Source organism: Solanum pennellii, chromosome 10, assembly GCF_001406875.1.
Source record: "Solanum pennellii chromosome 10, SPENNV200".
NCBI classification, from domain to species: Eukaryota; Viridiplantae; Streptophyta; class Magnoliopsida; order Solanales; family Solanaceae; genus Solanum; species Solanum pennellii.
This window is the reverse complement of record NC_028646.1, coordinates 81,035,055-81,058,158: the sequence shown is the minus strand read 5'-3', so window position 1 is coordinate 81,058,158 and position 23,104 is coordinate 81,035,055. Positions and strand designations below refer to the sequence as shown.

The 23,104-nt window shown below is 34.0% G+C and overlaps 2 protein-coding genes across 3 annotated transcripts; both read right to left on the bottom strand.

Moving 5' to 3' along the window:
* Positions 1 to 7,200: 7,200 nt before the first annotated feature.
* Positions 7,201 to 14,769, bottom strand: LOC107002579 (eukaryotic translation initiation factor 3 subunit A-like). Of its 2 annotated transcripts, none has more exons than XM_015200645.2 (14): positions 14,628 to 14,769; positions 13,708 to 13,793; positions 13,011 to 13,492; positions 11,917 to 12,132; positions 11,408 to 11,776; positions 11,263 to 11,292; positions 10,829 to 11,056; positions 10,497 to 10,658; positions 9,428 to 9,649; positions 9,143 to 9,346; positions 8,853 to 9,059; positions 8,617 to 8,697; positions 8,191 to 8,392; positions 7,201 to 7,829 (listed from the first exon to the last, which is right to left on the bottom strand). In XM_015200645.2, exons 2-14 carry the CDS (start codon positions 13,751 to 13,753, stop codon positions 7,447 to 7,449), a joined length of 2,832 nt encoding a protein of 943 aa, XP_015056131.1. In that variant the 5' UTR covers positions 13,754 to 13,793; positions 14,628 to 14,769; the 3' UTR covers positions 7,201 to 7,446. The 2 variants fall into 2 exon arrangements, with proteins under 2 accessions (XP_015056131.1, XP_015056132.1); XM_015200646.2 differs by having other exon boundaries at positions 13,708 to 13,783; positions 14,628 to 14,748.
* Positions 14,770 to 15,394: 625 nt separating this feature from the next.
* On the bottom strand, positions 15,395 to 18,822 carry LOC107032412 (actin-depolymerizing factor 1-like). The gene is made up of 4 exons (XM_015234011.2): positions 18,656 to 18,822; positions 16,722 to 16,987; positions 16,488 to 16,638; positions 15,395 to 15,996 (listed from the first exon to the last, which is right to left on the bottom strand). The coding sequence occupies exons 1-3, from the start codon at positions 18,656 to 18,658 to the stop codon at positions 16,488 to 16,490; spliced, it is 420 nt and encodes a 139-aa protein (XP_015089497.1). The 5' UTR covers positions 18,659 to 18,822; the 3' UTR covers positions 15,395 to 15,996.
* Positions 18,823 to 23,104: the final 4,282 nt, after the last annotated feature.

Sequence of the window (23,104 nt, the reverse complement as noted above, 5' to 3'; positions counted from 1 at the left end):
CTTACATTTTGGAATCAAAAATGCCTTTGCTGTTATCCTAAGAGACCACATATGCCCTCAAGAGTAAACACCCATAATTTTTATTGACTTGGCAAGCCATGTGGGACTAATTCTTCCACCTAAGCATTGACAACTAGTATTTACTACAAGAACTCGACCTTTAGCGGCGACAATAGTCGTCACAAAAGCGCAAAAAATCGTCACTAAAACTTTTTAACATTAAATTCTAATTTAGTGTTTTTTTCTTCATTGTTTTACAAAAAACAAAAATGATATCGATTAAGTAGGAGATTGAAGACACTGTATGTTTTATTTTTATGATATATGTAAATGTATAAAATGTACAATGATGCATTATATAGTAGGAGATGTGAATCGAGAAGTAATTTTCATGATTTTTCGTAATAAGATTGGGTGTTTTTAATATTGATATTGCAAGTTATTTATTTTAGAAAATTAGGTTGCAATCGAAAATTAATTATCATATTTTTTTGTTGAAAAAATAGATTTTACTATTATTTATTTTTTTTGGCCGTGGTTTCCGGGTATCGCTTTGCGAACCCGACTAGTTGTATCCACCAGGTCTCGCTGTTTCAAGGCGGGTGCGCCACGGTTAGTTCCACGGGGCTCTAGAACGCGTCCGATTTGTAATGCGTCCAGTGGCCCTGCTGGGGCTCGAACTGGCGACCTAAAGGACTTTGTCCTCAGGCCTTTACCAGCCGAGCTACCCCTCAAGGTTAGGTTTTACTATTAGTTGTCACTAAAAATCACTCATAACCTTTAGTGGCAATATTTTGAGATTTTGAGACAACTTTATTGCCACTAAAATCAAGTTCTTTTGTAGTGAATATTAGTTGGCAACACTTAGGTAGAGGGATTAGTCCCATGTGGCATGCCACGTCACTAAAAAATTGGGGTGTTAACTTTTGAAGGTATTTGTGGTCTTCTAAGATAACAGCAGGGATATTTTTAATCTCATAATGTAATGGAGGGTATAAGTGGTCTATTTCGTATAGTTCAGGGGCAATTTTGACCCTTTTCCGAATAAGAAATTGCAAATGCATATAATGTAGAGTCCATTCCGATTATTCAACTTTGTAAAGTTATCTCCCTAAAAAAACTTTTTTTAGAAGTTATTCTCAGATTGATTTCCATATATAGTGCTAGTTATAGCTCTCATTTGTAATTAAGGTATTATAATATCTAACAAAAAGTTTAACATAATACTCCAAATAGGCATATAATTTAGTGACTTTCGTTAATTTTGTGTTTATTGTCATGTCTCGCAGCTATTCCAGTTGAATTTGGCATTCGGATAGGCATGAAAGGCTCTAGAATGAAGGAGAGTCTTGCGGAGAATTCTAAAACACCTTAGATATTTTAAGAATGCCTTAGAATATTAACTTTTTGTTATAAATCCATTGAATTGTGTGGATTGTCCTTTAGATATACTCAAGACTTAATTGTATTCATGTACACATGTTTCCAAGGTGATAAGAACCATTTGGATAACTATGTACCTACTAATTGGGCATTTATCATGGGGGCCTTTGGGGTGATATCTCAACTCTATAAATAGAGATATCATTCACCTTTTGTGATATAAGCTTGAATAAGAAGAAAGTCTTATCTTCCATCTTACTTCTCTTGTCTTCATCTCTTTATATTTATATTGCCATGAACTTGATTTTATAACACGTTATCAGCACGAGACTCTAGCCAATTGAGAGTGAGTTTTAGTTTTTCTTCAACTCATGTTTTGGTTGATCTCGTTATGAGAATCAAAGTAGTATTTGCATAAAATCAGGTATGTATTTTCTAAAATATTTTTATGATTTAGAATAAAATAGTATTCAGTCACTAACAATTATTAGGAACCGAAGACATATACTACTATTGGTTGAATATGACAGGCTATACAAAATTTCTTAAATAGAAGAAGGTATAAAATTTTAATAGCATGAGTTTTGAATGTTATTTTAATTGTTTGAAAGACTCAAAGGATGAGTCATGTTGTACTTCGGTCTATTATACCGTTGGTTAAGGGTAAGACGATGGATTCAAGTTTCATCGCACCAAAAGGGTAAGACATCAGGTTAAAGTCCGGATGCACCGTAATGAAAAATATTTGAGGATAAGACGATAGATTCAAGTTCTATCGCACCAAAAGGGTAAGACATCAATTTGACTTTTGATGCACCGTGTTGGGTTGAAGTCCCATAGAATTATGGCGTAACACGCCTTATATGGATAAGAAATTGAGTTTGAGTCAATGCACCATAGTGATGATATAATGATGACTAAGGCTTTGATGAAAAGTCTTGAAATTCATCCTATTGAATTTGCTCCATTCCTTGAAAAGAATGTGGTAGCAACATATAATAATTTTGAAATCGCATGTTCACTTGCTCCATTCTATCGTATGAATGTGGTAGCAGTAAATAGTTAGTCTGAAAGATGACAAATGATAAACGATATGAAAGGGATATGAAATGACGGAATTATAATAGTCATCGTTGTGGTAATTATAAAAGCAAGAACACTATTGGTTCTTCAAATAGTCCTTCGAAATGTGAAGGCAATTTTTATTAAAATGGTAGAAAGTCATTAGACTTGTGAATGTTGTCGACCCAATAATTTGACAACTTTATAAATCCTCCATCAAGAGACAAGAAGATAAAGTGATGGTACACTTGATCTTTCAAAGTGATGTTGAGGTGTGTCATGGAAATATGATGAATTTTAAAGTCATAACAATGTGCTTATAATGCAAATTTATGAAGTACATATAAATAATTAGTCCATTCCTTGAAGAGAATGTGACTTGTGATGAGTATCGTGAATGCTCGACCATTCTATAAGAGAATGGGTCCAGATGTGATAAAATCATTATGGGTTGGATATATGCCACAACTCACCTCTATGGAAGGTTTGAGAAAAAAAAAATATATGTCACTTCTCATCTCTACGGGAGATTTGAGAGGAAATAAATTTTATTTGGCAGAAATGGCTAATTGTATTGTACGTTTTATACGTCACTATGGTATGTTTATTGTGAACTACCGAAAGGGCAAAAGAAAGAAATAGTTCTTGCCTATAAGGGTTGTGGTCATTATTGTGTGGCAATACAAATTTGTCATTGGTTGTGTACCTATGGTACAACAAAAGTAAAGCAAGAAAGACGTCTTGCTCGTAATGATTTTGACCATGACAATAATAATATAATTTCCTCCTTGAAGGAGATGCTCACCATAGGGATGGTGTCATGCAATATGTGATAGTACACAAAATTAATTGCAAGCTCTAACGAGTTGTGCTATTATCAGAGGAATAATATTGGGGTTGTAGTAAGTCTCAAAAGAAACTTTTTAAGTTTCGGATGAATTGAAAATAAATATTGAGACTATAAATCACTACAACCGAAGAGGGTTATAAATATTTATGTAAAAGATTACCCCACTTTTCCTCTTGTTTGTTCCATACAAACATGTACATGCTGATGAAATCACATGTAAAAGTAAATTATAAGTGTACTAAAATAAAGATCAGTTGGCATGACTGGTTGACCATTCCGATTAAATGTGATGCAAACGTGATTGAGAATTCAGGTGATTTATATGATGAAGAAATAAAGATTCTTCAAGAATTCTCTTGTGTTGCTTGTTCTCTTGATAAAATGATCATTGTACCAGCTAAGGTTGGGATTGTAATCCCCTAAAATTTTTGGAACATATAAAAGGGTGAATATGGGCCCGTTCACCTGTCATGTGGATCATTTGCAACTATATGATTGATGCATCTATGCGATGGTCACATGTATTTTGTTGTCAACTTACAAATTGGTTTTTGTAAGGTTGTTTGCTCGAATTGTTAAAATTAAGAGCACAGTTCCAAACTATGAAATTATATTGATAATGCTGGTTGATTTAGCAGAAATTGTATGCCTCCAATTATAGCTAAATCATGGTTATGAGAACAAAACTCCCAAATAAGATTTGGTATGAGATAATTTTATTTAACATGTAGCAACACATGTATGCATCAAACCAACAAGGTTTCCCCATTAAAATTGGTTCAGGGTCAGGAACCATATAATTTTCATCTAAAATGTTGAATGTGCGGTTATGATTTTAATTGCTCCACCACGCACAAAGATGAACTTCCAAATAAGGTTGGAATGAATGTTAGATTTTCTAACATTAGGGGGAGAGATGATTGACAGCTGAAAATTATGTGTGAGGTTAATTATGAATTATCTAGATCCTCGTTAAATAAATATGTGAACTTAAAGTTCAAGGGATAATTCAGTTGCATAATGTTGCAAATCAGTTGCCAGATGAATGCACTGACCCTATGATATAATTCAGCTGCAAATGCTCCAATGTGAAGTCCTTGAAGGACAGAGTCTATGATACGCCGGAAGCGTAATAGACCAATCGATTCCAAATATAAAATTCCTTGAAGAAGGAAGGAGCAAATGATCAATATGGTCATGATAATGAGGCAAGTGCTATAAAAGAGCACATTGACATAACACTTCATAAAATCTTGAAAAAGGTTCAGGTACCTGAAATAATGAAAAATGAAGAGATCTCGATAAGTTATGTCTTGTTGGAATCGATATCAAATAACCGTCGACGGTATCTTTGATATGAGGTAGCGCTCAATGATATAAATTGTGACGAGGATCTTGAATTCAAATCTGTCATATAGTGTGGACAGATAAATGGTTGGCCAAGTAAAATGCACAATTCAAGTATATTTTGTTTCACTTAGAAAAGTGACATTTTGGACTGGTAGTCCATAAATCAAGGTATAATGTCAGTGGGGTACAAATAAATTATTATGCGATAGTATAACCGTAAGATATCAAATACGGTTTGTGCCTTGGGGCATAAAGGTTTATCGCAAAAATCCTGACATTATTGGAGATGTTTTCTCCTTTGGTGGATGCGATGAGGTTTGTTTTGATACGGCAACATATGAAAAACTTGAATGCATGTAATGAATAATTGTAATATCTAGCTAGACAATGAAAGTTATATGAAAATCATTGAAACAATCGAGGTGTCTGAAGCATATAAGAGTTTGAAAGAAACTTTTTCAATAAAGCTTCAAGAATCCTTATATGGATTGAAATAGTCAAGGAAGAAAAAGGGTACAAAAGAATGACCCTAATTGTCCTTGTATTTTTATGAAAAGGTCTTGGTAAGACAAAATTTTGTCTTGACCTACAGATTGATAATTTGACAAATGAAATATTTGTCTAACAGTGCACATACACTGAAAAGTTTTGATGCAATTTTATATGGATAAATCGCATTCATTGAGTACCCCAATGATTATGAGATCACTTGACATAAATGATGATTCAGTTTGATCTCAAAAGAAGGATGAAGAACTTCTTGGTGATGAAACTCCATGTCTAGGGCACTAGTGCATCTTACTAACAATATTTGACCAGATATTTGTTTTGCAGTAAATTTTCTGGCAAGATTCAGTTTCTCCCCGATAAAAGGACATTGAAATGGTGTTGAGCACATGATTGAATATCCTCGAAGGACCATAGTTATGGGTTTATTCTATTCCGAGGAATCCAAGTCAAAATTGTTTGGTTACGCAGATGCAGAATATTTATCTGATCCGCATAAAGCTCTATCTCAAGCGCGCTATGTGTTTGCATGTGGAGGCACAATAATATCCTGGCGATCAATGAAGCAAATGTTGCTATGCAGAAATAAAAGTCCTCCATGAAGCAAGTCGAAAGTGCGTCTGGTTGAGATAAATGACACACCATATTCAGGAAATGTGTGATTTTTCTTTGAAAAAGAATATGTCAACCACAATGTACGAAGATTGGAGACATCATCACAAGAAATTAAGTGATGTTTTAATCAGGGGGAGTATAATACGCGTTGCACTCTTTTTCCCTTGACCGAGGTTTTTTTCCACTGGGTTTTCCTGGCAAGGTTTTTAATGAGGCAACAAATAGTGCGTATCAAAAGATATGTGTACTCTTTTTCCTTCACTAGAATTTTTTCCCACAGGGTTTTTCCTAGTAAGGTTTTAACGAGGCACATTATCTATGGACATCCAAGGGGGAGTGTTATAAATCCATTGAATTGTGTGGATTGTCCTTTAGATATACTCAAGACTTAATTGTATTCATGTATACATGTTTCCAAGGTGATAAGAACCATTTGGATAACTATGTACCTACTAATTGGGCATTTATCATGGGGGCCTTTGGGGTGATATCTCAACTCTATAAATAGAGATATCATTCACCTTTTGTGATATAAGCTTGAATAAGAAGAAAGTCTTATCTTCCATCTTACTTCTCTTGTCTTCATCTCTTTATATTTATATTGCCATGAACTTGATTTTATAACACTTTTGAAATTATTATTATTATTATTAATAATAATAATAATAATAATAATAGCAGCATTAAGGGCAAAAAGGTAATATATTTGGTCAACATAAAATGACTTTTAAGTTGGAAAAAAAAAAAGCACCCCTCACCTATCTTTTAACTTTTGGCTTAAAGTAAGTCATTTTTAACTTAAAATAAGTCATTTTGATAATTGTCAAACGCTCTAATAAGTCAAAAACTAGTTAGTTTAATCAGCTTTTAAGCTCATCCAAACAGACTCTTATTCTATATCAATTTTAAATGTATGTCAACAAGTTTTAGATTTTTTGTGCTCACATTGTTTGCCAACAAATTTTGTATTTATTTTTTATTTTTTTCATTGTAAAATCTTCTTTACTGTTCGCAAAAATCTTAAATCAATAGACTTCAGTTCTACATAGATTTAGTACTTTCAATGAAGTGTTAAAAATTAATATTGTAAATTTGAGGAATAAGAGGGGAAAAAATCATGTCGATTATGGAACCAAACACGTATAATAGGAAAGTTGATAATTATGGTATGGTAACGTAACTTTGTTGGTTTAAATTCAAAAATTAGCTTATTTGAAATATTATTTTCCTTGATCTTCTCTATTTTTTTATTAATTAATCGTATTTTATTAAATTAAAATCTTTTTTAATTATTTTTGTTCCATAATTTTCTATGTTCTGCAATTAATTATTTATATTCTTTTCAAAATAATAATAAATACATAACTAATCTTCTAACAAACTAAAATAATGACATTTTTAATAAATAATGAAACTACGACTAAGAAGTCCCACTAAAAACTAAAATATTGTTATTTTGAAAATTTTCCAAAAAACAAATATTTCAATGACTAAATTAGTGTAATTCCACAAGTTGGTGTAAGTAAACCTCTTCCCCTACCTTGAGAAGACAGAGAGGTTGTTTCCGATGCACAAGTACGAGAAAAGTTTTCAATAACTAACAGCCAAAACTGAAATTTTGTAAAAAAGTATCCCGACTCCTGCAAACGGCTGGATTTACTGCCTCTGATTCACTGCAATTAATTGCGCCTAGAGGATGACCAACTGGTCCTTGAACCACCACCAAACGAGTTTCGTTCATCACGCCTGCCACCACTGCTCCACCGATCAGTCTCGGGAGGTGGAGCCTGGCCTGCTACGTCAATTTTCTCTCTTCTGAACCTGGGCACAAACTTACCGGGAGTAGGTGCAGCTGCTGTTGCTGCAGGTGCAGTTGCTCCAGCTTCTGAGGGACGACCTATAGTTGAAGGCTCAAGTGACACAGGCATGGATTTCCCCAAGACCACCTCTCTCTCCAGCCTTTTCTTCTCTTCAAGTTCTAGCTCTCGTTGCCTCTGCTTTTCTGCAATAGCATCTAACTTGGCCTTCCGATCAGCTTCCTCTCTTTTTCGCTTCTCCGCTTCTGCAAAATTCTCAATGCATTGTCATAGGATTCTAAATGGACTGTAAATAACAACTCAAAACCACAACCCCAAAAGAAAAAGGGTAGATGGGTGAGGATAAAAAGAACTTGAGAGGGGTCAGTGTAGCTCCTAAACACTTGAGGATTATAAACCAGACAACGACGCATGCATGAAAGGACTTGCAAAGGTGAGAGTACATTACAGACGGTATGCATAACCTCGAAAAGGTCAGGTTTAAATAAGCAACGACAATTAAATGATGCCTGCTAAAATGATCAGAAGCATAAACGTCTTGGTGAAACGCACTTCATTGAAAATCGAAATTCAGTGCGTAAAATGCATCTTTAATCAGAAGGATACCTTCATGTTTCCGCGCATCCTCCTCTTCCTGCAGCCTCTTCTGTTGTTCTTCCTCTTTTCGCAGAAAGAATAGCAGCTTCCTTCTAGTGTCCCTGTCCTGTTTCCTTGTCTGAATTATCTGGTTTATTTGTTCTTGTCTCTCCTGTTTCTTGCTATTGAGTTTGGCTTCCCTGCAGCTAACAGCTCTTTCTTGGAATATTCTCTGCATAATCAGGGTCTATATCAGCTGATGGTGTAACGCTAGCATATTCAAAGTGTAAAATATGTCATAAAACCTTTTTCCAACAACAACCGTGAGCTTTGGTTCCCAAAGGCCAGTGGCAAATATCAAAGGCAGTGCCCCTTTACAACCATAAGCTCAAATACATAGTCCGAAGACACAAATACATAATGCAACCAAATAAAAAAAAATTAAGATTAAGAGACCTTATTCTCCAACATGCGGCCCAGCCTACTCTTCTCTACAAGGTCCCCAGCATGTCGTTGTCTGCTCAATTCAATTTCTTGCTGCAAGATTGTTGTAAATCCAGATCCATTAATCAACAACATTTGACCAAAAAGAAATACCAAAATTTAGTTCCTTTAGAAAAAATTCAAGGAAAATCTCAAACAATAGGTTGTTAATGGTGGTTAGGCAAAACAAATGCTAATTCTATGCATACCTGCTGCTCACGTTCATGAAGAGTAGCCTCTTCAGCTAAATGCCGTTGAAATGCAGATTCAATAAGAGGCGCTGCTTCTTCTCTCTTCGCTCTCTCTAAATAATCCATTATTTTGGCAAACTTCTGCCATTTTTTCTCCATTTCCTGCCTCTCCCTGAGTTGCTCATGTAATGCCAACTCCATGATATCCTTTTTGGTCATCTTTTCCTGCACTTAGGTTAACATTGGTAAGAATTTCTATTTAGAGATCTGAATATATAAACCAAAAAAGGTCCAAATTTTGTATGTACTCCATCTAAGACTGGTTTCTTCTTCCTCTTGCTGCGCTTTTCAGCTTCTTGCAGCATTGCTTGGGCCTCTTCGAGTTCTCTGTCCTCTATCTCTTTCAGAATCCTTTGGTTCCTTCTTTGCTCTAGCTCAGCAGAAACCCTTTTTTGCTCGGCCTCTTCAGTCATCTTCTGATGTTCTCGCCTCTTTGACTCTTCCACTCGTTCCTTCAAGAAATGTCAACAGAAATTCATCAACCAAGAAAACAATGATAGCATGAAACTCCAACACCCTCAAAAAGGGAATACCTTTTCCAAGAGTAAGCGCTCTTGCTCTTCTTTGCGCTTCTCAATTATGGACTTCCGTGCCAGGAGTCTCTTATGCTCCTTCTCCACTATCTCCGCCAAATTAGAGAGGGCATCCCCAAGCTTGGAAACTTTCTTCGCAGGGGGATAGATCATTAACCTTGCGTTGCAAAGGGATTCAGCAAAAAGTGACAAATGATCCCTGAGTCCTTCAGCCTCAATACTCTAGAAACAAATATAAAAATGGAAATGCAACAAATTATTCTAATTTTCTATGTCCACGGAAGGCAAAGGAGAGGAGAAGAGAATCAATCCCGAATTTAAAAAAATAAATACGGTTAAAATGAAAGAGGTAAAGGCTAGGTCTGGCCCTCCACCCCCTACACTTCCAAAATAAAGCTGCTAGGCATGACAGTATATATGCGAAGAAGATGCACCAACAAAAGTATACATAACTTTATTGGGATTACCCAAATCTTTTCACATAAGTATTTAGGAAACACACACAGAAATGTTCTGCAACACTTGTTCAATGTATTAAACCACAGAGGTAAAAGGCTAAACTTAACAAAGAACAGAAGGAACTTCTCACTTGACGCACATCCCCATGTCCCAAAATCCAGAAGCAGCACAAAGTGCTATGCTGTCAAAACTCTACATCAAAAGTCAAACAACTTCCAAGAACTATCCTACACCATTCGGCCCATATTCAATCTAGCAAGCAAGATATGTACTTGTGGTGCTAGCTTTAGCGTTTGACGGGCACTTACAGACACCCACTCATTTACATAGCAAAAACTTAAGATAAAGCCCATACATTTGATCCCTAGATGTACCATTACTTTCTCCCAAGTTTTTTTTGTTCATGTGTAGCAAGAAGTAGAAGATATAACCTACCAGAACTGTTAGAAAACAAAACAAGAAAATAAAATAGTGAACTAAGTAAATGGTTTTATTCAAATAGGGAGAAGAAATCATGTAGCTCAGCACAGATAATGGTAACACGGACAGGATATCTCAAAACCAACTTAGGAGCATAGAGAAGAGGAACATCCGGTGAACACAATTGTACCTGTTTACCGAATAAGACAGAACCATTAAGGTGATCAACTTTAATGGCTACAAAATTATGTCTAACAGCATCTACAGAAATCTTCTCAATAGCAGCAAAATCAAAGAATGGAATCATCTTAGACAGATTATCAATATGGATTGTCTGGTACACCTGAGATACCTGCAAACATAAAAAGAAGCAAAATAACCACACTCTAAGTTAGTTAAAATGTAAGATAAAATGCCAAATAACAAAGGACTATAAAGTTAAACCCGAGAACCTGTTGGAGCAACCTCAGAGTTGCAATAAAATGTCAAATAACAAAGGACTCTAAAGTTAAACGCGAGAACCTGCTGGAGCAACCTCAGAGTTGCAAGCTTTTCCAAAGCTGGAACATAGTGGGACAGTTGCACTTCAGGAACTGAAGCAGCCGAAGATAGCTTACCCCCAAGCTTTGAGATTTTTTTCAATAAGGGTTGCACTTTCAGAGCCAGATCCAAAGGAAGGAACTCATGTTCCAACAGATTATAAAGATCTTTTACTTCTTGAGTAACACAGGCCATCACACCTCTGGACACCTATATCCGTGAAAAGAAATTAAGAAAAGACAACCGGAACTGCAAGACAATTAAATAATTAAAAAATGGAAGATCAATCTAACAGTACAACACGAGCCTCATCTGTACAAATACACAGTAATTTAACACCACACCTATCATTTTATATATTAAATTCAAAAAGACACCAATGTGCAAGAATATAAAAGAATAAGGGATTGGCTTACCAATTCCGAGAGTATTGACGACCTGGAAAGCTGAAAAGGAGAAAGCAGAAAGGAAATGAAGGTAAGAAAGTAAAATCAAGACAAATGTTTTATAAGAAACCAACATTGATCTACTGCTTCTCTATTTATAAATTTAAAAAATTACCACTTCTTTCTTCTCTGATCTGGGTTCAACATCAAAGCCAATGAGATTGGCCAACCTCAAACTCCTCTCCTTCTCATTTTCAAGCTCCAGATGGGATGCACCATATAACTTATCATAAGGAGACACAGACAGTGCAGCTAGAACAACAGATGATGCTATTAACTGCAAATCCTTCTGGCTTAAGTTCTTATTGAAACTTTTCTGAAGAGAAAAGAGTTTGAGCCATGCATAAGCATGATAAAGATGATTTGATGACATCCAGAATATTTCTGTTAGCTTGCCATAGTACACAACCATCAATGATGGTTTAGGAATTTTCTTGACCATGCACATTAATCCATATATGTCTTCAATAGAACGAAAGGCTTCCTGCGTAATGTCCAAATAAAAAGGTGACAAACAAATTCATGCACCTCAAAGCAATCTCAAAAGGCCGTTGCAAGTGTGTGAAAATTCTACGCCTCCCCTATCCAAATATTGTATATGATATCAGAGAAACTAATAGAAACCTGCCAAAGTCCAAGTTCTGTTGAAACTTTGAGTTGCTCAATTCTTGTGTCCAGATACAACTGTAGGCTTTCTGGAGCGGACAGATCCGGACGGTCCCTCTGGTCTCTAAACTTGTTAAGATTTGCCAGATGATTCCGTATGATTTCACAGAGTCGACGTAACTCTGTTGTACGTTTGTACTGCTTACAGAACTGAAAGGCACGGTGCGCCGTCATCTGAGCATATCAAGAGAGCTTAATTCAATTTCATTTGTCGCACCAACAAAATTTATTCTTAAAATCCACTTGGTACAGATATAGAAATTATTGTCAACACTCAACAACGATGCAGCAAGCTCAAATGGCACACAGGACAAACAGAATTTAGCTGTAACTTTTTAAGTTGCAAACAAGATCCCACCCTATGATTTTAAGCAAGAAGCACAGATAATACCAGAAAAACAGCTTTCGAATTAAAAAATTTATGTTGTCAGATAGAAGCCCAGCACATGAAGATAAGTAAATGCAATCAGTAGTAGAAGCAAGTAAAATCATAGTGCATGCAGACTACTGACTCAAAAATCCTGTTTCAAAAAAAAAAAAAACTGACTCAAAAGCAAGCAAGAAAAAGAAAGTGGATAATCAACCTACTAATTCTAACAGAAACAAGGTCCATGGTGTTTGATACGAAAAATACAAGCAAAAAAGTGAAGCGCACAGTTCAGAGAAAATTATATCACATGTATGAATTTAGCACCATTAATAATCAAATTGCAATCAAAACAATTAATCTCAACATCCAATGTACAACAGCGCAATAGTTATCCAACTCTTGAGTTGAGATTCAAATCGTCATTATTGTTTGAACACATACTTCCATGAAGCGCCTCACTTTGTATCAATTTATCACTTTAAGCGACAATACGATGGTTTTTAATGGCATTGAAACAACTTGCTCAGTAACTTACTATCTAAACAAGATACTGAAAAGTTAGGATAACCAAATCCCTCATGTGCCGACATAAACACGGTATGAGTTTGACTCCAAAATACTAGAAGAAAAGGAGAATAACAAATAAATAAAGAAAGAAATGGAGAGGGGTAGGGGTACTTACAGCATACAGAGCCTCTAACTTTGAGTTATTGCGCAAGATCTCTAGAACAGTTCTATATGTCTCCCACAAGAACTTAAACCAGGGTGTGACCAGTTCACGGTCAGATCTCTCTTTACCTTTCTCCCCACTAACATAACTCAACATAAGATCTTCAGGTCTTTTATCAGCTTCTAAGTCTTCCACATTCAGAGCTTCCTCTAAGGCCTGTGCTTGACTGCGAGCCAGTTCAGCTCGCTCAGTGGCTAAATGCATAAAATGCTTTATCACCTCCTCCAGTGAACTAATGTTCACTTGTTGACAGACACTACGATATTGAATTAGGCCATCCTTGGCAAACCTCCCCCTTCTCATGTCAACACATAACTCAACATACTTGAACATTATTCTCTCATGTGTCTTTGTCCATGCTCTATACCTCCTTGATGTAATAAGATCATGAAGTGCTTGCAAGGCTTCTTGCTTTTGTCCAACATTAATCAGCTCTGCATCAGAATAAGCTCAGGAATGATTAAAGAGAATAAGTGAGTGCTTTTGATTGCCCAATACTACCAATACAGCAAACCTAAAGACATAATCTGTGCTTGTAACTATTCTAATACAAAACATGTAAGACACTTAAGTTTACTAAATGCTCCATCCCCCAACCCCACTGACCCACCCACCCACCCAAAAAAAGACTATGACAGAAACAACTAACCTTCAGCTCGCTTCAAAGCACTCTCAGGTTTGGCAAAATTCGCCATTGTGAAGATCTAGAAAGCTAGACCTTTCACCTGAAGATGACTAGTTAGATGAAAGAAAATTAGACAAAATCTTCCAACTACAAATAACAACAATATGACCATTAAATACTTGAATCATGTGTCAAGGAACTGCTAAAAATAATCCTTTACAATGAGCCAAAGAAAAAGAAGGAATTATAGTCTTTTTTGCTAAAAACAAACAGCAACACTCATTGTTTTAAAAATAAAAGAGTTCCTTGAAATCTTTCACTGGGTGAAAAAACTGAAGGCACCACAGATTTTGCGAAGTTACAGAAAACTAACAAGTTTAGAACACAAATGTAGAAGAACAACAACAACTATTTTCTTTCCATCTCAATTTTACAAACTGGAAAAAAGAATTCGGCAAGACAATACGATCTCAATCCTCACACAACTATCCATATGAACAATATTTAATAATTCAACTACGCCTCAATTTGTGGTTCAAGCTAGTAAATAATAATGCATTTTCAAAACAAATAAGGATATGCTTAAAACACAGCATATCAAAGCCGTTTAAAAGATGGAATACAAAAATAATAGCAATAACAACAACGAAATAATGTGAAAAATATCATTATTACTAATAAACTAAGATGAAAATTCAACTTCAAATCTGAAATTTTACATCACAAGCTCCGCAAAATATTCACAAAAAAATACAAAAATTACTGATCCAACTGCATTATTTGCATGTTAATGCACATACCTGTATAGAGAGTTGTATAAGCTAAAACTACCAATTATAAACAAAAAAAAATCATTAATAAGGGACAAAAAAATAGAAAAACATGTGAAAACTAGCAACATTGCTATACAAAATTATGAAACAATTAGAGGAATTGATATATACCTGGATTTCGATCTATTTAATCGGCCGCTATATCATTTTGCCCTAAAACCTGCGAAGAAGAAGAAGAAGAAGTTAAAGGGATGAGATGTTGGGGTTTATAGTTTTCGGTAGTTTTATTAAGACCGGGTCTAGTATGTTAGCTCCGGTTCAATTAACCCGGTTTTTTCTTACCTCTTGGTCTCTCGGAAATTGGAATTTAGGGTTGCAATCCAATTTTGTAAAAGCGCAGTCATATTAAATTTTGGGAAAAGCCTCAAATATGTCAATCGAACTTTCAGAAAAGTTCACTTATGTCACCAGTTAAAAGTTTAGCTTATTTAGGCTATTATCGTTAAAGAAAAGGTTCATTATTATTTTTTACAATGGTTTTGCAAAATCACTGTTAAAAAATAATGAAATGAATGAGTCTTTTCTTTAACGGTAATGACATAAATGAGCCAAACTTTTAACTGAGAGCATAAATAAGTCTTTTCTGAAAATTTAATGGCGTATTTGAGTCTTTTCACTAAATTTTGTAAGGGAAAATCAAGTTATTATAATTACTATGAATTTAAAATATTACTACCTAACATAGCTATACTAAAATTTTATATTTCTCTTATTTCTCATTTGTCTCGCCTTTGTCACATCTCATCTCTCTCTCCCTAACTCAATTTCTTTCTCTATTCCGCATCCCTTTTCTTATTCATGAATTGCATCACTCTATTTCACCCTTGTATTGAACAATGAGACTCCATAGCAAAGATAAATAATTAACTCATACAAGATTGAAAAAACAATCATGGATACAATCTAATACAAGTAATTGGTTGGGATTGTATTTGATACATCTCCCTCTGGTAATATTATAATGCATATTACGAGTATGTAATATTTTAAAGTACTACCAATACACAAAGCTAACATATTTATTAATTTTTCTAATACATTCTATCCAACGAACCCTTAATCGTCGTCACCAGTGGAACATTCTTCTTAAGACCTACACCAGCATGTAAACCTTTTTGTCAGTTGATAAAATGCTTTTGGTTGACCAGCATCAAAAGCTGTTATGAAGTATTTGGACGCTATTTTCACATATCCCTCTTCACCCCCAATTCCTTTAAGTGCATTATTCTGTGGTTGTAGAATCCACCAGCCTCTCAATTGTCTGCAGCCTTCTCAAAATACTCTTTTTGCCTGCTACAGAGAGCAACTAGCATGTCCTTTGACATGGAGATCAGCCCAAATCATTGTAAGCAGAATAAAGTTGCTGCTTGGTAAAGTTCCTTTCAGCATAGTTGCTAGTACCTTACCCAAATGGTATTACTTGACTTAGATACAAAATTAGTCGGGGCTCCAAAGTAAGCTATTTGCAATATTGAACAATCTGAAGAATAAGTCAATACAAGGACATCAAAAAGAATTAGTTTCTACAATTTTTATTTGATAAAAGAATAGAGTATCTCATTGAACTGCTACCATTCTTATAAATATGATCCATAGTTTGAGGAAGCACTCTCCAAATGTGAAATCGTCAGTTGTTATTTACATCTCCTCAAACTCCAGAACCAAAATCTTAGGGTAAGATATCAGTCAAACTTCAAAAATAATTTTATCATGTCTGATCCTTCACAAAGAATACATACGAGTAGATCGTAGAATCAAGTAACAAATTAAACACTCAGATGAATGATTTCTAATCAAATAAAACACATCTTATATTAGACCACCCACCATAAAGCTCGTTCAAGAATCAAAATTTAACGCTTGGTACTGATATAGCCAGTTTTTGTCCAACAGGCTATGAACAGTTTAAATAAGATGATTGCATCAAGATTCTCCCTTTTACAGGTCTATCTGGTATCTAATCATCCATACCTAGTTTGCACGACTTTTAATTACATCAAGTCCCATTTCAGTTGGATCAGTAGCCTGCAACTCAATCTGAATTCCGTCAAGCTCTCTCTTGAATCTGTCCTTTGAACTGGCATAGATCATCTTGCTTCTCACTCTTGCTGTGTCAGGGGACCTTAACAAAGAAAAACCACAAATGAGACAAAATTGGTGTGACTCTATCGTATCCATTAAAATGCCTAGGAACATTTTGAATACCACGCGATGAAAAAGATCCTGCTTTTTTGGCAATTTTCCTCAGTTACGAAGTCAAAATCGTAGACAGCATATCTGCATTCATCAGCAGGAAGACTTTCAGCAAAGTCCTCATAGCTTTGAGTTGGCTCACCAACTTTTTCAACCACAACCTGCTTTTGCTTCTCTTCTATCTTGAAAACAATAAATCGGTGAGTTCTTTTTGTTTTCAGCTCCAACAACGTTAATTTGCAGTCATCATGCACTGCCATCCCAGATGCTGCGTTAGCCTATAGTAAGAAGAATCACATCCCCCAATCATGTTAGAAAACTTCCACATATAATTGATCACATGAGCATCTATAGCTCAAAAATTCTAATGCAATTAAAAAATAGCTGAAGAATATAATTGGAATGGACCTTCAAGATAAGTTTTGATTGCATCTAGTTGATCAATCAACACCCCTAAACCAGTAGAATTCAAATTCTACTCTGTTTCTTTCTTCTTTTCCCTATGGTAATTTGAATCCCAAAACTCATGGTTGGTGATGGAGACATGTTCACTATGTTATTCGTAACTTATCAGGCCATTGCATTACTATGCAGCAGCAATTGTCTGTCTGAACACCATCCAGAATACAGAATAACACCTATCTCACCCCGTTCTTTCATTTCTAGATAAACTTTTTAAAATGGATGATAGGGAGAGTGGAGGGGATAAAGGTTTTGGCAACAAATGCAAGCGAAGACATCATAACAAAGCTGAGTGGTTGAGAACCATGACGTCTCAGGTTCAAATCTGCTGAAGAGAAAAATATAAGGTGATTTCTTTTCATATGTTCAATCCTAGGGCAGAGTTATCCAATACATGTGTTGGCGGGAGGTAACATGTAATTATGAAATTAGTCGAGATGGACACAAGCTGACTCGAACTCCATGGACCATAGTTACAAGGAAAATATGCAGGCGAAGACATCATAAAAAAAAGTGATCTTCCTAAATATTTCAGTACACTACATTGCTATTTCAGACTGGTAATAGATTGAATAAAACTCTAAAATAAAAATAAAAAATAGAAAATACTCATAATCGTTTAGAAGGAATAGGAAGAGATCAATCATCCTATTCACTATAGAGTAGACTAGGGTAACTAGGTTCCATTATACATGGAACAACATTTTTTTTCAGCTTTCTTGATAACCATGGTATTGGGATGGACCTGCCACCTAACTCTGTACATACAGGAACAAATCACCTAGTTGAACCTGAAACCTCATGCAGCTCAACCCACGTCATTGACCACTAAGCTATACCCTTGGGTGCTACAGGAACAACATCTCAAAGACATAAATCCTAGTATATAGTTCTCTTTTTTTATAAGTCCAAAAATCCACTCAATTTGAAAGAGTACAAGTCCATGTTCATAAAGGGGAATTAAACGATGTGTAACAAAGTCAGTAGATCAATCAAATTATCAAACACCTTATACCAGCTCACTTTTTCAGCTAAACCCAGATGAAAATGAATCAAAAATGTTCAACTAAGCAATATATAATTGAATCAATCCTGAATTTCTACAAGATCTCCCACACAGCTAATCTCAAAATATTCTACAAAAATCACCACTAAAGGAAGTGGTGCAGCGTATGGCTCTGCTGCTACTCCCTCAACGAGATCTCAATATCGATCCTACATATGGAAAATACTCAGTATAGAGTGTTTTCCCAAAACAAGCCCTATGCGGCGCGAATCCAAATTAATCAGACTAAACACCATGCAAATGCAAATGCAAGCAACTACAAAATTCACAATTCAGATGAACAACCAAATAGCTTCTCTCTAATCAGATAAATCACGTATCAAAATCCAAAAAAAAACGATCATACAACACAATAGAAAAGTAATTATGCTTATTTGAAAGTAAAAAAAAAATACAATAGAAAAAATCGAAGACTCACCATATTGATTTTACAGAGAGATGAGTATTAAGTTTGAAGAAGAACGAAAATTCAGAGAGATCAAAGTAAAAAGGAATATAAGAAGTTAAAAAGGAGGATTTTGTGGAGCTGAATAACGGGGTTTCTGTGAATTTAGAACGTAGAGGCAGTTAGGGTGTGGAGTGTAAAAGCAATGACTTTGCGCCGCGTAAAAGATTTTTGTTTATATATAATAGGAAAAAGCAAGGCGTAATACATATATTAGATTCTAAATTTATCTTCAAATTTTAACTTTTACCTATAATTTTTATAATGCACAAATAGACATTTTAAATATCTAACTTTTAAATAAATAAACATATGAATCCTACATGGTACAATACACGTAGGACAAAAAATGACATGTAAGACATGTTGTCTATTTGTTCAACTTTATACAAGTTTAAGTTACTTGTGCACACTCAAAGTTGAAGGGCTTAAATGTGAATCAAAGTCAAGTTAAAGAGTATATTTATGTATTATATATCCAACTATAGTAAATATGGTATGCAGTTGGCAGATACCCTTTATATTAATAGATATATATGTGTCATAATCTTATCTATCGATCCAACATTTATTAAATATCGGATTGACTAATAAGGTTGTGTCACGTATCCCTATTTAATATTTTGTTAGATTGAAGGGCATATATGTTGTAAGGGGCACCAATGTCCCAAAAGTATGGCGGAGGGTGTCTGCGTATCATTTATGATAATTCAAAGTTATATTTGTTCTTTTTCCTATATAATACGTGGGAAGAATACATAAACTTGACTATTAACTTGGCGTCAACGGTCAATTATAACAGTTGATTTTGGGTTTGTACAAATAGACAATTAAGCTTGTATAAAATCGAACAAATGAACACATTTGTCATATATGATACTCTAAATGACGATTGTGTGTCCTACGTGGCGTTCTACATGTATTATGTCATGTAAAACATGTATACTTGTTCAATTTTATATAAGTTTAACTCTGTATTTGTGCATAATTAAAATTAGAGGACATAATTGTCCGCTAAAGCCAAGTTAAAGATTGTGTTTATGTATTATATATGCCGTTTGATTTGTTTTAACTAAAATATATGCTTCTAACTTTAAATGTGCATGTATATTTACTTAAATTTATATAAAATTGAATAAATAAAATATTTATCATAGTCAGTATTATATTTGATTTATTAATTTTTAAAATAGTTATACCGATGTTAGTGTTAGTTTCTATTTGAAATTATTATTTAAATAATGTAACTTTATGCTGTGACATTTATCTACTATATAATATGGCATATACGTGCAATATACGTCTTGCGTAGTTAGAATATTAGAAATAATTAAATTTAAACGGAATTTTGAGTAGAGTGTTCACCAAAAATGTGCATTCTGTAATTTTATATCAATTCTGAATTAGATTTTGTCACTATTCTTAAATGTGGTGCGGGTTACTGATCTCCCTTTCACTCGAAACAAGAGTTCCGAACGATTTTTCTTTCCTTCGAGGCTTCGGGATAAAGATACAATTTTTATGAAAAATTGTTCAAAAAATTCAATTCATGTTTGCTCGTCAACAAGAAGCACACAAACAACATGTATCAAGTGATTCTATATCAATCAGTGATAATATATACAATTATCTAACTGATATATTTATATATTTCACCTTTCTTGTCTCCATTCTCTCGCAATCGCTACTCTAGACTAACACATATAACATATACATATCTAAACACAATTTTCATACACACAGACGAATTAGCAACCAATTTATACAAATTAGATGCTCCATAACAAACGTAATTTGGCTATAGAGCATAAATAACAAAATTATAGTTATAATATACTAATATAATTTTTATCTTTGCTATTTCTAAAATTTATTCTTAATCTTTTATCGTTTGTAAGAAAAAGACCTACCAATGTGTAGTGCTTGATTCTAATTTGTTTGGTTAAAAAAAAAAAGAGAAAAAATGTTTATGGAACGGAAAATAAAACGAATAAAAGATTAATATCTATAATTTTTTTAGGCGGAATAGTCTGGTGGACCCTTGTACTTGGATGCGTTTGTATTGTGAACCTTTCTACTTACATGTTTGTCAACTGAACCCCTAAACTCATTAGAACATAATATTTTAAACCCCTTTGACCATTGACCAAACTTATATGTCATTGATAATGCTGAGTTGGAAATTTACATGACAACACGCGTTTGACAGCGAGTGAAAGGTATTTTATATCAAAATATTTAAATAAAAATAATAATTATAAAAAAATTAAAAAAATTAAAACCCATATTCCTCAACCATCCCTCTCCCACCCCACTCCCACCAGTCTCTCCTCCGCCTCAGCCCTCTTTCTCTCTTCTTCTTCTTGGAATTTCATCCTTAGTGCCGCCACCACTACTAATACTGCTGCTACTAGCAGTTGCTCAAATAGAAATAGAATCAAGAAAGGTTTGATTCTTGGCAATAAAAGAAGAAAGATTGGATCTTTTTTTACGGAAACGACAACTGAGGCAACTAGGAGCTAAAGTAGAGATGCTACTGCAAAAATTGAAAAAAGCTTTCATCTTTAACAGTTTCACTTGCATCCTTAATACAAAACAGAGTATTAGGAAAGAGTATCAGGGTGCCATTGAATGAAGCAAGACAGATCAAGATTCTTGGAATAGTGAAAGTATAAATAAATAAATAACCTTTAGGGGTGGAGGCAAAAATGGTGATGGTGTGCGTCCAAAATGAAGGCAAAATGGTGATAGAGTTCGACTAGATCTGATGATTGGTGGCTTAGATTGTTGGTTTTGGGGAGATTGGAAGAGGAAAGGAAAATGATGATGATGTGCAAAGGAGATGAAGACAGGTAAGGGTGAGAATATGAGTGGTATCGCCGGAAAAAATAATTTTCCGACGGTTTTGGCTGTGAAATAGTGTGAGTAGGAGAGAGTAATAGAGTTTTACTGTAAAAAAATATAATAAATATTTATTCTTTTACTTTTATTAAACAATTTGATTAATAATAATTTTAAAAATAATTATGACATGACATATACATGTAATGTCGATACGACATGTCATTTATATAAAAGAGTCTGAGCTTCACACATCGTTCGAGGAGTTCAAAAGACTCATTATAATTGAATTTAAGGGTTCAATTGACCAACATGTATGTATATAATGGTTCACAATACAAACGCATACAAGTATAAGGATCTACTAGACTATTCCATTTTTTTTTAAATTCCTAAATTATTGACAAAAATTACTTGTGATCCTTTTCATCCCGGTAGATTAAGCTAGTATTATATTAATTTAAGGGCAAGTGATATAAAACTCATTATTTAAAATTGTAATTACTAAAATTCATAAAAGTTTGTCATATTACTTACTATATTATATTTTGACGCGAGATACATGTATCATTAAAGATGAGATACATGTATCCAATAATTTTAAAAGTCAAAATAACATAAAATTATTTCAAACCACAAAGTCAAATTATATGTTAAAATCATAACTTCATATTGCGTACACAGAACACAAACTTAGATTGAAAAAATTAGGTTTTTCTTGTTCTTATAAATTTTAAAAATTATTGTTTTCTCAATTTTTCAATAAGACAACCAAAGGGGAAAAGCTAACGCATGAAGGCTCCACGTGGCAAAATAACATAGGATTATTTTAAATCACATATTTAAACGGTATTTTAATGTCATTCACATTGCGTACAAAACACACAAGCTTAGAATATAAAAAATTGAATTATTTTTCTATAAATTTTTAAAAGTTATTATTTTCTCGAATGTCAAATTTAGATATCTAAAAGGAAAAAAACTTACTCATTAAGGCTCCACGTGGTAAAATAATATAGGATCATTTCAAATCAAAATTTCAAACACTATGTTGAAATCATCCTTTTATGCCGCCGCGTACATAAAACACAAACTTAGATTGTAAAAATTAAATTATTTTTTTCTATAAATTTTAAAAATTATTATTTTCTCAAATTTTAAAATAAATATTCAAGACTCATCAAGATTCCTAGTGTTAAAATAACATAGGACACAAACTCTTTTAAAATTATAACTTCATATAGTGTACACATATCAACTCTTTTCTTCTATAAATTTTTAAAATTATTTTCTCAAATTTTAAAAATATTTAAAAGGCAAAAGACTTGCTCATTAAGGTTTGAGGTAGCAAAACAACATAAAATTATTTCAACTCACTTATTCAACGCTATTGTAAAATTATAACTTCATGTTGCGTACACAAAATACTAACTTAGATAGTAAAAATTAAAAAAAAAACTATGATAGTAGAGTATTATTTTTTCTATTAAAAAATATTTTCTCAAATTTTAAATTAAATACCCAAGGAGAAAAATGAGAGTCATGAAGTTTCCACGTGGCAAAATAACATAGGATTATTTG